This window comes from Vidua macroura, chromosome 20 (assembly GCF_024509145.1).
Source record: "Vidua macroura isolate BioBank_ID:100142 chromosome 20, ASM2450914v1, whole genome shotgun sequence".
Classification (NCBI taxonomy): domain Eukaryota; kingdom Metazoa; phylum Chordata; class Aves; order Passeriformes; family Viduidae; genus Vidua; species Vidua macroura.
In genome coordinates, this window is record NC_071590.1 from 10,758,757 (window position 1) to 10,771,079 (window position 12,323).

Consider the following 12,323-nt stretch of genomic DNA (forward strand, 5'->3'; position numbering starts at 1 on the left):
TGCAGCAAGGGGGGCAGAGACACCCAGGGCCAAAGACTGCTGAGAGTTTTGAAAATGTATTGGTCTGTATGTACAGACCAAGAGCTGGCAAAGCCTCGTGTGCAAGGTCCCATGCCCTCTAACAGCTCCTTGCAGGGCTGGGCTGTTGCTTTCCTTGCATGTTGAGTTTTTAACCCTTCAGCTTGGGGGAAGCTGTCACTTGGACCTCTCTAGGATCACAGAATCCCAGAATGTCCTGAATTGGAAGGAACCCACAAGGATCATTGAAGTCCAGCTCCTGGCTGCACTTTCCTGTCTCATTCCTCTGCTGCTCACCATTCACTCCATTGCAAGCCCTTTTCCTCCTCAATCTTCATTACCATCTCCTTCTTTCTTCCATTCTGTGTTTTCCTTTCACCTTCTCTTCTGCCTCCACAGCCTGAGGCTGAACTTTCTCCATCCCCAAGAGGTTCTCAAACAGGAGCTTGTGAATAATTAACAGTGTAGACTAAAAATAGCATAATTTTTAATGGCAAGCACTATTGCACAGATGAGCTACCTTGGATTTAAGTGTGACTGGCCCTAACTGTTACTAATTTGCCAGGAATGCTTTATAGAATGACAGCTGTGAGGAGGAAGAACATCACTTGTGGGCCTGAAAAAGAGAAGTCAAAGCAAAGAAAATGGGTAGAACTGAATTCACCATGTCAGAATACAGGAATGTGAATTCAGCAGATCCTGGTGCTCCAGCAGCCTGGGGAAAAGCTCCATAGCCTGGAACCCTGAAGGTATTTCCAGGACAGGCAAAAAGAACAAAAGCCCTTTCACTTGTGGAAGCTTATTGCAGTGAGCAAAGGCTTGATGGAGAAAGATGCCACCAAGTTTGTGAGCTTCCCAGCTGAGCAGCCCTGTGCAGGCTTGGCAGCTGCATCCCTAAAGGAAGATAATGGAAAACCCATAAATCAGCCTGAGCCACCCGCTGCAGGCCCTGGCGGTATGTGACAGCCTGGAGTGTGACACCCTGGATCCCACAGCCACGCCTCACCCAGGAAGAACTGAAAAACCATTTGCAAAATCACCCTGCATACGCCACTTGCGAGGAAAATAAACACAGCAAGAGTCCCCAGGAAGTAAAGTGTGGCTTCTGTATCTCCTCAAGTTTAGACTGAATTTCGGAAAGATACATTTTACTGAGCAGAGGGGATGAGTTGGCAGCTTGCAGACGGAGCACAGCTTTTCACCCCTCCCTCTCTGGCTTCAGACATAAGGACAAGCCCTTCCAGCCCCGCCCGAACAGAGAAGGTGCTACCAACGTCCTCAGGACGGCCTGTGACAACAGACAATTTCTAACAAGCTTGCAAACGCCTGGGGTTTTACATATCCCTTTCTGCCTTTGTGTCCATAACGCACAAAATGTGGACTGGAGAAAAAGAAGTGGAAAGGCAGCAGCGTGGTAACACCCCAGCGAAGCTGAGTAAGCCAAAGCTGCAGTTTGCTGGCTGTAAGAGCCCCCAGGGTCAGCAGTGTGTGCTGGCTCTGAGCGAAGCTCAGACCCTCCAGAGAATCCTTACGTGAGTCAGCTCAGCTCTGGGCTGGCCTGGCTCAAACATCCACAACCCATGAGCAATTCCAAGCAGCATTTCACAATATTCACTGGCTACAAGTCTGCCTTGTTCCAAGGAGTTGTCCAGGGATTAACTGCAGAGAGCTGCTCGGGGTTCTTCCCTCAGCTGGCAGTGGGGGATGGACAGAGCAGGAACAGGATGGTGCTGCTTCAAATAAGTGCTACGATGTGCTCGGGGAATTTATACAAACCAGCACTAATCCATGCTAGTGTTCACATCACCAAGAACATGCCGAACTTCTCCCTGCTCCTTTCTTTGACATTGTATCATTGCATAATTTAAAAAATGCTTTGCTGGCCTTGCTCACACTGGGGTAATTCCTGGCTCTTGCTGCAGCTGAATAGCTGATCCCGTGGCTATTGCAATGCGCCTGCCAGTGAGGCCACTGCTTTGGAATGAAATCTCAGTTATTATCTGCAGTTAATTATCCTGCTGGGTGCTTCTCTGAAGTCCACAGACAAAGCAAGAAAGAGTCACTTTGTCTATAAGAGGGGCAGAATTTAGATATGCAAAAGGAAAAAAGAGGTAATGGAAGGTGAGAGTGATGTATAGAGATGTTAATACAAAATCACAGAGAATCAGGGATTCTCAGGGTATCTTTCTCCAAGTTCCTTGTGAACAACTTCATTGACATCAAATTCAAAAATTTACCATAAACCAGATGCTGCTGGATTTAAATGCTGTATAGAAAGTAACACTACAGAGTAGGAGAATCCTCCAGCCCCTGAACCAGGGAGGCGCACGGCGGGAGGACGGGGTCAGGCCGCGACAGCAGCACGGCCGGGCACGGGCAGCGGACCGGGGGCAGGAGCGCGACCGGCTGCGGGTGGGCAGGGCAAGGCAGGGCCCCGGGAAACCGGGCAGAGGCGAGCAGCCCCGGGCAGGGCGGGCAGAGCCGGGTAGGGCGGGCAGGGCCGGGTACGGCGGACAGCCCCGGCAGAGCGGGCAGGGCCGGGTACGGCGGACAGCCCCGGCAGGGCCGCGTACGGCGGACAGCCCCGGTAGGGCGGGCAGCCCCGGCAGGGCGGGCAGAGCCGGGTACGGCGGACGGCCCCGGCAGGGCGGGCAGCCCCGGCAGAGCCGGGTACGGCGGACGGCCCCGGCAGGGCGGGCAGCCCCGGCAGGGCCGGGTACGGCGGACGGCCCCGGCAGGGCGGGCAGAGCCGGGTACGGCGGACGGCCCCGGCAGGGCGGGCAGGGCCGCGTACGGCGGACGGCCCCGGTAGGGCCGGGTACGGCGGACAGCCCCGGCAGGGCGGGCAGCCCCGGCAGGGCCGGGTACGGCGGACGGCCCCGGCAGGGCGGGCAGAGCCGGGTACGGCGGACGGCCCCGGCAGGGCGGGCAGAGCCGCTCCCCCGAGCCCGGCCCGGCCCCGCGGAGCGCTCCCGCCCCGCCCCGCCGCCCGCCGCCGCCATCTTGCCCAGCCCGCGCCCGCCCGTCCCGCTCCGTGGCAGCCCCGCCGCTCCTCAGGCCGCCCGTCCATGGCCAGCTTTCCCCCGAGTGTCAACGAGAAGCTCATCGGTGAGCGGGGGGGACGGGCGGGCTCGGCGGGGGCAGCGCGGCCGGGCCCAGGCTCGGCCCGGGCTCGGGCGGGGGCGGGCGGGCGCTCAGCCCATCCCGCAGCGGAGCGCGCTCGGGGCTGCCCGCGGGTTACGGGCGGGATCCCGGCGCACGGAGCCTTTCCCGGCGCACGGAGCCCGTCCCGGCGCACGGAGCCCTTCCCGGCGCACGGAGCCTTTCCCGGCACACCGAGCCCTTCCCGGCGCACGGAGCCCTTCCCGGCGCACGGAGCCTTTCCCGGCGCACGGAGCCCGTCCCGGCGCACGGAGCCCGTCCCGGCGCACGGAGCCCTTCCCGGCGCACGGAGCCCTTCCCGGCGCACGGAGCCTTTCCCGGCCGCCGGCCCGTTCTCCCGGCCGTGGGCAGGCGCGGGCCTGGCGGCATCGCCCACAGTGCGAGCAGTTCGTTCATCACCGAGTTTCCCTGCAGGGGCTCATCCCTGCTGGGTTACACGGTCACACCGGGCCCCCTCCCGATGGCGTTAATCGCCGTGGAACAAAGCGGGGCGATGCGCGGGTGCCCGTGCAGCCGGTGTAAGGCGCTGCACGGATCTCCCTCTCACGGATCTCCTCTGTCTCCCCCAGCTCGGTCGCGCACGGTAGGAGAGCTCCTGGCCCCCACGTCTCCCTTCGACAAGAAGTGCGGCCGGGAGAACTGGACGGTCGCGTTCGCTCCCGATGGCTCGTACCTGGCGTGGTCACAGGGACATCGCATAGTGAAGCTGGTCCCCTGGGCACAGTGCCTCAACAACTTGTAAGACAAACTGCTATGGCTTTCAGTGCACCTGAAAAACAGGAGATAGCTTCAAATCGATTAAAACGCATGTGTATTGGTCTCCTAAGCTTTGAGACCTCGGGGAAAAATGAATCCCTTAAAATTACAGCTGTCCTGTCTCTTCCTGTGTGGCCAGCAAGAGGAACAGCTATTGCAACCTCACAAAGCCTATGGAGGAGTGACTTGTTAATCAATTCAGACACTCTAAAATAAGAGGAAGTTAGCATGAAAAGGGAATTTAGAGACGTGGGCATATCTGGCCCTTTACACTTCCTATCACAATGCTGTTTGGCTTTACCTTTTAGGAATTTACTTAAAGGCAGACCTCTTTCCTTATCATCCTTGTTCAAATGCAAGTGGAGTTCCAAAACACACATTTTATTGGCACTTGCAGGTTGCATGTTGGCAGCTGGCCGCTGCAGTTTTGTAGCTGGTTATGTTTCTCTTACCCATTTTTTCCCCCTTTTGGGGGTGGTTAATTGTTTTCCATGTGCTGGACGCTCAGTATCTCTTTTCAAGGTTTAACACATGTGAATTTCAAGAAACCTCTCACTCATTTAGCAGAAAATCCTAGAAATTTTTGTGGCTCATTTTTCTGTAAATGCTTCAAAACTGTTGGATTTTGCAGTAGGTTAAGTTAGTATCTTGCTCTCAACAGAGACAAAACTCTATACAGAGTATTAGTATTATTTTGTGTTGGAGGGTTTCCAGGTGCTGGTAATTTTGCTCAGTTACAAGAAAAAGCCACTTCTATAATGTTAAAGTAAAAGCGCACCGTTTTGCGCCTCAGAGATGGACACGGTGACAAGTCCCAGGTTTCATTACACCTTGAAGAAACGCTTCTTTCCGCGCTGCCTCGCGCTGTACTGTACTTTGTGTTGTCTTGGCAGCCTGCTGCACGGCACAAAGAATGGCGCGAACGCCGCCGGCACGCGGCTGCCGCGGCAGAGCAGCGAGGGCGGCCAGAAGAACAAGCCCTGCGAGCACGTCATCGACTGCGGGGACATCGTGTGGAGCCTGGCCTTCGGCTCCTCGGTGCCCGAGAAGCAGAGCCGCTGCGTCAACATCGAGTGGCACCGCTTCAAGTTCGGGCAGGACCAGCTGCTCCTCGCCACCGGCCTCAACAACGGCCGCATCAAGATCTGGGATGCCTACACAGGTGAGCGGAGAGGAGCTGAGGGCACAGCGGGGCATCCTGAGCTGCAGGGACACACGGGGAGCGTCCAGTCCAGCTCCTGGACTGCCCCAGCACTGCCGCCGTGTCCCCGGGAGCGATGTCCAAACGGTCCTTGTCACACTCAGGTGCCAGCTCGCACTTCTTGCAGTAATAATATTGTTAGTGTGCGCCAGGAATCGGTTACAGAATTGTAACTGAGAACTGAACCTTCAATACAAATTAAAAAATATTAAAAAAGCATGAGCTCCTGCAACCAGAAGTCACCAAAAACTGCCAAAGGAACAACAGAGGCATGTCATGCTTTGAGACGTGAGAGATGGAAGACACAAAATAATGAAATGTGTGCATACATACATTGGTTGTTTACTCAATAGTCTTCCTTGTTTTACCATACTTTAAAAGCATGAAATTACTGGTTTATGTTGATAAGGACCTTTTATTTTTTAAAAAAGAAAACTAATTACTCAAAAAGACTGAATCTGAACTTAGGGTCTTTCAGTTTTCCTGGTAGCACAGCTGCTAGGTTGGAGAGAACTCAGTTAAGAAAAATAATGACTATTGAGTAATTTGTCCTCATAAATTGAAGCTTAGAACAGGTATGTCTATCAAAAGACAAGTCTTGCCTTATTTCTGAGGTTCTAGTATATAGATTTTGTAGCTTTTCCAGGAGTTACCCTTGATACAGGAGAGTTAAAGGATCTATGTGCTGCTTATTGTAGGGAGCATTTCTACAAAGAAAATTGTCTTTACATGCTGTAATTTTATATTCAGTATTTGTATCCATAAAGCATTTGATCTAAGAACAGTAGTCCTTCATGTTAAATTGTGGTGTTCTCATGTAACAGGAAAACTCCTCCTTAACCTGATGGACCACACAGAAGTTGTCAGAGATTTAACCTTTGCCCCTGATGGCAGCCTGATTCTTGTATCTGCATCCAGAGACAAAACCCTGCGAGTGTGGGACCTGAAAGATGATGGTAATGTCTGGACTTTATCTGCTCTAATACCTGAGAGAGGAGCATCCATGTACTCACCTCTTCTATTGCTCTAGACTCAGTTTGGTCAGGATTGCTTAAAAACTGCATGTTCACTTGGAATTCTTTAGTCACTCACTCTGCAGCCCCTTGGAATGCCTTATCTGTCTGAACCCTGGAGGCAGAAGCAGGTATGGGGCTAAATGTGCATGGAGTGACCTTTCTGAATAGGGACATGGAAGTAGAGGCTGCATCCCAGGGGTTTTATTTCTGTGTAGAATGACTCTGCAAGAAGTTTGGGAAAATAATACAAAATTTCACAAAGGAATAACTAATTTGGAAAAGCTTTCCCATCTGAATTTTGTAAAACTTAACCAATTCTAACAGCAACGCCTTTCTGTTTAGGAAACATGATGAAGGTGCTCAGAGGCCATCCGAACTGGGTGTATGGCTGTGCATTCTCTCCAGACTCCTCCATCCTCTGCTCTGTTGGAGCTAGTAAAGCAGTATGTGTCAGAGTTTCTTGTTCCTTAATTCTCCTGAATTATGTGCATAATCATTTTAAATCTAAGTAACATTAAGCTTGTGCTCGGTGTCATGAACTTCTAATGTTTGATGATGATGTGAAAGTGCATGAAATTAAACTGGCAAATGGTGCATTGAGACCCTGATTTGTGAATAGAACTTGCACTGCTTTTAGTTGAAGAGGCTGTAAGTGTGGAGAAATAGGTCTGCACAGGGTCATGGCATAAAACAAAGACCACTAAAGCTGCCAGTGTTAAAAGATACTTAGATTAATGCATAAAACTATTTTGGTTTTGATTTTGTCCTTCCTATTTCGTGCTCAATGAGAAAGACTTCACAAAGTCTCAGTCGGGGCATTTCCTGCTGAACAAAAACATTCTCCCTGTTTTCCCCTACCAATGGCAGTGGTACCTAAGAGTTAGAGGGAGGAACAGCACACTGGTTTTGCTTCCATCCTAATGCCCTGCTAGAGAACTGAAAGCAGTGCAGGTGATGCATGTATGCCATAAGCTACTCCTGGCACTGAAGAGTTAGGGCAAACCAGAAAGGGAGCTCAGCCTGGTTCCAGGGGCTCTGTAGGCAGTGTAGTGGAGCCTCAAAAGCCCAGTTCAGGCACTGGCCATCAGTCCTGTGGGAGTGCTCAGAGGCATTGTCCGCCGCGGTGAGCACAGCCGAGCTCTGGGGTTTGTTTGTCTCTGTAGTGGAGCAGAGGGGGATGTGTACATTGCTGTCTGGAGGCTGTGTGTTTTCCATAAGCTTCTTGCTTTCCCTGTCACAGGTGGTGGCAGCAATATTGGTGTGATTGAGTTAAGCTGGCACCACTCTGAGGAGCACAGTGGTGTTGGCGGGCAGAGTGGCAGCTCTGGCCGCCAGCCCGGCGAGCTGTACCGTCTGTACCGTAGGACGAAGTAACCTTGCCCTCGGCTGCAAGGGGTCCTGTACGTACGCAGGTGCTGCTCCATGTCCACTGTCTGCTTGCTTGCTTGCTTTTTTTTTTTTTTTTTTTGGTTGTTGTTTTTTTTTTTTTTGTTTTTTTTTTTTTTTTAATATAATTTTCACAGCAGTGAAACACACTGACTCCTCAAACTTAGTTTCCAGTTTTATAGAATGTTGGGGTCTCCTTGGAAAAATTAGTGAACATGTTTATAACTGATTGTAAAATGGTTCAGAGTTAGGTGGTATGGGAGGCACTAAGGCTGAGTTTGTTTTGGTCAAACATAAATTAATCCAAGATGTCAGAATTAAACCTGTGCAGTAAAACTGTCAAGGGAAAAATCAAGGTCACTGTTGAGCTCTTTGAGGGACATAACAGCTTTTGCTAAAGACTTATATTCCTGTAAAACCATGCTGCAGTACATGGATAGTTCCTATTAAGTAATTCTGCACAGTCCTTGTTTTGATAATATATAATGTACAACTGCATGTAAAATACTGTAATATTCCATGAATTCTCACAATACACTGTGCAATTAGTCGGGTAAATTGTAATATTAATGTTGTTTGTTACTGTTGACTTGATTTTAAATGACTAAATTCTTTCTAATAATGTGGTTAGACTTCCCTGTTGTTTTGCCAAAGACATAACTTTTGGCTGTGAAAATTCTTTTTGCTTGCAGTATCTGTTTCTCTTCCTAGGCTGACGTTGGTGATCCAAGCAATTGTAAACAAGTGATCTTAAAGAGATGCCACTGGAGTAACAATATGTTAACCTTACATTTTCTGTCTGTATATTTCTTAAAATTTTGGTAGTTACTGAAAAGAGGGGACTGTAGAGTTTAACCCTATTTATTTCTGAATATTTTAATAAAATAGTTTTGTAATACATGAATTTCAGTAAGCTACATGGTTAAATTGTGTTGCCTTTATCTTATATTTTGGCTTATTTTGTTAATAACATTTAACAAATTTGAGTTAGAACTTGCATGTCTGCTTTAATTATTTTTTTTAAAAACCTTGATTTTAATCTGAGTATGACACTGAGCATATTTCTTAATTGTAGTAATTCATAATACCTGATTTTAATATAATCCTAAATAAGACTAGCTATACTTTAAAAACAAATTAAATGCTTCATTGCCTCTCTGAGCAGAGCTATAACATCAGCTCATTTAATTCCAGGTTTTCCTCTGGGATATGGATAAATACTCCATGTTACGGAAACTTGAAGGCCATCACAATGATGTTGTAGCTTGTGAGTTCTCTCCTGATGGAGCGTTACTGGCTACTGCATCTTACGATACTCGAGTCTATGTCTGGGATCCACATATTGGAGTGATTCTTAGGGAATTTGGGTAAGTAAAGCACTCAAATCTGGAAGCTGTCTCCGGGAGTGGTCTTGGAAATGAGCAGTGGCTGATGGAAGTCCTGAAGTGGCAGAGGCTGGAGGTTGTTCTTCCAGCTGAGAGCGAATTTACAGCACTGCTATTTTAATGTGTACTGAGTTGTTAAACAAGGCTGAAGAGCACACAGTGGTTCAGTCCCCACTCCCGAATCCATGGTGAACTGCTCAAACAGTGTTTGTTTGTGAGTGCCTGAGCTCTGCTGTCCTGGCTGAGGCTGTGTCTCTCTCCACAGGCACCTGTTCCCCCCGCCCACGCCGATCTTCGCGGGCGGCGCCAACGACCGCTGGGTGCGCTCCGTGTGCTTCAGCCACGACGGGCTGCACGTGGCCAGCCTGGCCGACGACAAGTGAGTGTGGCCATGGGCTGCTGCCCCTCCTGCTGCTGCCTTCCTGCCCTAGCACAGGAACCTCTCAGCGCTGTCAGCTCGGGCTCCTGGCGCCTGAGCTGTGCTCCAGTCTAGTTTCTTGTGCAGCGTACAGAAAACACCAAGCACAGTTAAAAACCTGCTCTGATAACTTCCTATGTTGTCCTTCCCCCTCAGAATGGTGAGGTTCTGGAGAATTGATGAAGAATACCCTGTACAAGTTGCACCTCTGAACAATGGACTCTGCTGTACTTTCTCTACTGATGGCAGTGTTCTGGCCGCAGGGCAAGTACAGACTTCTTTTCCTTTCTAAAATATGATGGTAACACAAGAGATTGAAAACAGTGGCTCAGTGTTCTGAAAATCTTCAGTTGTGACTTGCAGCCTGGTGCTTCTGATTGGTACTGTTTGTTTAAACATGCCTGGAATAGCAGTAAAATCAATCAGCTGATAAACTCATTTCTTATCTTTAAAAATAAATACATGGGAGACCCAAAACATGAGGATTGGAAGAAGCCCATCAGATAGCCAAGGGCAGTTGTTGTGTGTTAGGTGGCACAGCAGGTAGCTGCTGGGAGATCTGCTTATTACCTGTTGCTTATAGACAAGTTGCTTATTGTGCTGCTGTAGCTTAAAATAGGAGCTGGAGTAAATCAGGATCGGGAGCAGCTGGAACTGAGCACCAGCAAGTCCCCTACCTAGTCGTGTGTGTGTGAGTTGGTAGCAGGCTGAGCTGGTTCACGTGGAATAACCTGGAGGGTTTTGTGGGTTTTGTGCAGGACCCAGGATGGCAGCGTGTACTTCTGGGCAACCCCGAGCCAGGTGTCCAGCCTGCAGCACCTGTGTCGCATGGCCATCCGCAGGGTGATGCCCACCAGCCAAGTCAAGAACTTGCCTATCCCGGGCAAAGTGGTGGAGTTCCTTTGTTACCAGATTTGAGTTATTTGAGGAGAAAACAAAGAAAACGAAACCAACAACTGGGAGGTGGCCCAGCTGCTGAAACCGGCTACAAACACTTCACAGAATCCTCAAACTGTACAGCCTTTAAGCTTAAAACTCTACAGGTTTTCAAGAGCTATTTAAAGTGATAACCTAAATACTATTTTATCAAAATGCCTGACAGGTAATTTTTTTTTTTACTATTTATAGAAAACACAGTAGAAGTATTCCTGGTGTTCTCAGTTTTCTAAAATGTAACTGTGAAAACATGTACATATATAGACATAAGCTGCTACATGTTATCAGTGTACCTTTTAAAATTGCTTGTATGATTTTTCATGTGTCTCATGTATATATTGCTTTGGTAGAGCCATGATGCATCTGAGCTGTAAGTGGAAGAACAGCTGTTCTGGCACACTGAGGTAGGAAAACTATTGACTTGCAGAGCAGTTAAGCTTCCTTCTGTACATTGGTTGGGGTGCAGAAAGCTGCCCCCCAGGCCAGACTTTGTGCTAGTTTATTTGTGAGGAGGTACAGTGTGGCTTTGTAGAGAGCAGTGTGTAGGAAAGGGCAGGAGGTTAAAAGGGGTGCAGTGTATCTAATGTAACCCAGGACCATGCCTGAGTCAGCTGAAGGCTTTATGCTCCATAGCAGCAAACCAGGTGAAATTTCAGTATTGGGCAGTGTTAGAGAACTATTTCCTTACATTTCTGAAAATCTGACTACTGTATTATTGCCTGATACTGTGTCTGTAATGAGAGACATTTGCAGACTCAGTTTATTATCCTTTAACCCTATAATATCTGTTTGGGGGTGATTATTGGTTAATGGCCAAAGATAAGCAAAATACTTGGTTTTGCCTTCTGTTATTTATCTGTACCTGCAGATATAAAGAATATATGCATTGCATAAAATGCCTGATTATATATATTTTTGTTGGATTTTGTATTAAAAACTTGTACAAAAGTTTTCTGGTATCTCATCTGGTGACTGATTTATCAATACTGGCTGCAGCGTTCCAGGCTGAGCTGGTGAGGCCTGGTTTGTGCTCCCAGACAGATGCTTACAGAGCTCTCTAAAGCCATGACAGTGTTATAAGCATGTGTGAGCTGCAAATCTGCTTATTTAAGCACCCTCACGAGCTGAGCTAAAAGCTGGGCTTGCCATGAGCCTGTTTCTGCAAGATCACAGTTCCAGCCTTGGGTCAGCAAGTAGGACTTCAGTGTGGGGTCTTGCAGGAGAGGCTTACTAAAAGGTTCCCTCAGGTTGTGTTCACCAGAAGCTCTGATTTATGGAAGTGGAGGAAGAAAACAACATCCCAGCTTCCCCTTTCACCACCTCTGAAAGCTGCTTCTCCCAGCTCTGCCTGCAGGTGTTCCTCTGTTTGCTCTAACCTTTCTCCCAGGACACAAATGATAGTGTTAGACCAAGTACACAAGCTTTCCTCATTAGTGAGGCTATTTATAATAATGTACCATGTTTACAAGCCTCTTCCTGCCATGGTGGGACACCACAAGGTGAGGTCTGATCCCCAACATCCCCAGCTGTGACCACAGCACAAGCCTGGGCCTTCAGCAGGGCGAGGCACACGGCTCCTCCCAGCTGCTGTTCAGTACCCGCTGTCAGGGGGAAGGGAACAAGCAAAGGACAGCGCCGTGGAGCTGTGAAAGAGCTCCACCCCCACGAGGCCATCCAGGCTGCTCCTCAGGTGAGGGGCAGGGGAAAGGAGGGTTCAGGATGCAGGGCCAGGGGACAGAGTGGCCTGTGCCTGAGGCACTGCCTGCAGTGGCTGTCTGAAACGGTGATGGAGAGAAGCAAAGTCCAAGAGAAAACTGGAGCTTCAGCCATGAGGAAGTTTCTCTGGAATGCTCTGAAAGCTGTTTATTTTCTGCATTCATACGTGGCATTTCAGTTGAATCATGATTGAATAACACTGCTAAGTATTGTGTGGTGTTTGTTGTTTCAATGCTAGATGAGGACTTCCATTGGAGCACTTTAGAAACAGGGTGGATGAATCCCGTGACATTTTCCTTATTTATTACAATAGTCTCATAAAGGACAGA

General features: G+C 49.0%; 1 protein-coding gene across 1 annotated transcript; it reads left to right on the forward strand.

Moving 5' to 3' along the window:
• Positions 1–3,013: 3,013 nt before the first annotated feature.
• Positions 3,014–11,229, forward strand: WSB1 (WD repeat and SOCS box containing 1). Its single transcript, XM_053995279.1, has 9 exons — positions 3,014–3,126; positions 3,750–3,918; positions 4,830–5,098; positions 5,962–6,093; positions 6,496–6,596; positions 8,734–8,906; positions 9,190–9,303; positions 9,499–9,606; positions 10,101–11,229. Exons 1-9 carry the CDS (start codon positions 3,087–3,089, stop codon positions 10,258–10,260), a joined length of 1,266 nt encoding a protein of 421 aa, XP_053851254.1. The 5' UTR covers positions 3,014–3,086; the 3' UTR covers positions 10,261–11,229.
• The last annotated feature ends 1,094 nt before the right edge of the window (positions 11,230–12,323 follow it).

What these genes read in the sequence shown, in the direction of transcription:
- WSB1 (XM_053995279.1), top strand. Translation starts at nt 3,087, where the DNA reads ATGGCCAGCTTTCCCCCGAGTGTCAACGAGAAGCTCATCG. An exon ending in GATCTGGGATGCCTACACAG is followed by an intron (nt 5,099 to 5,961) that starts GTGAGCGGAGAG and finishes CTCATGTAACAG; the next exon opens with GAAAACTCCTCCTTAACCTG. An exon ending in GCCAGCCTGGCCGACGACAA is followed by an intron (nt 9,304 to 9,498) that starts GTGAGTGTGGCC and finishes CTTCCCCCTCAG; the next exon opens with AATGGTGAGGTTCTGGAGAA.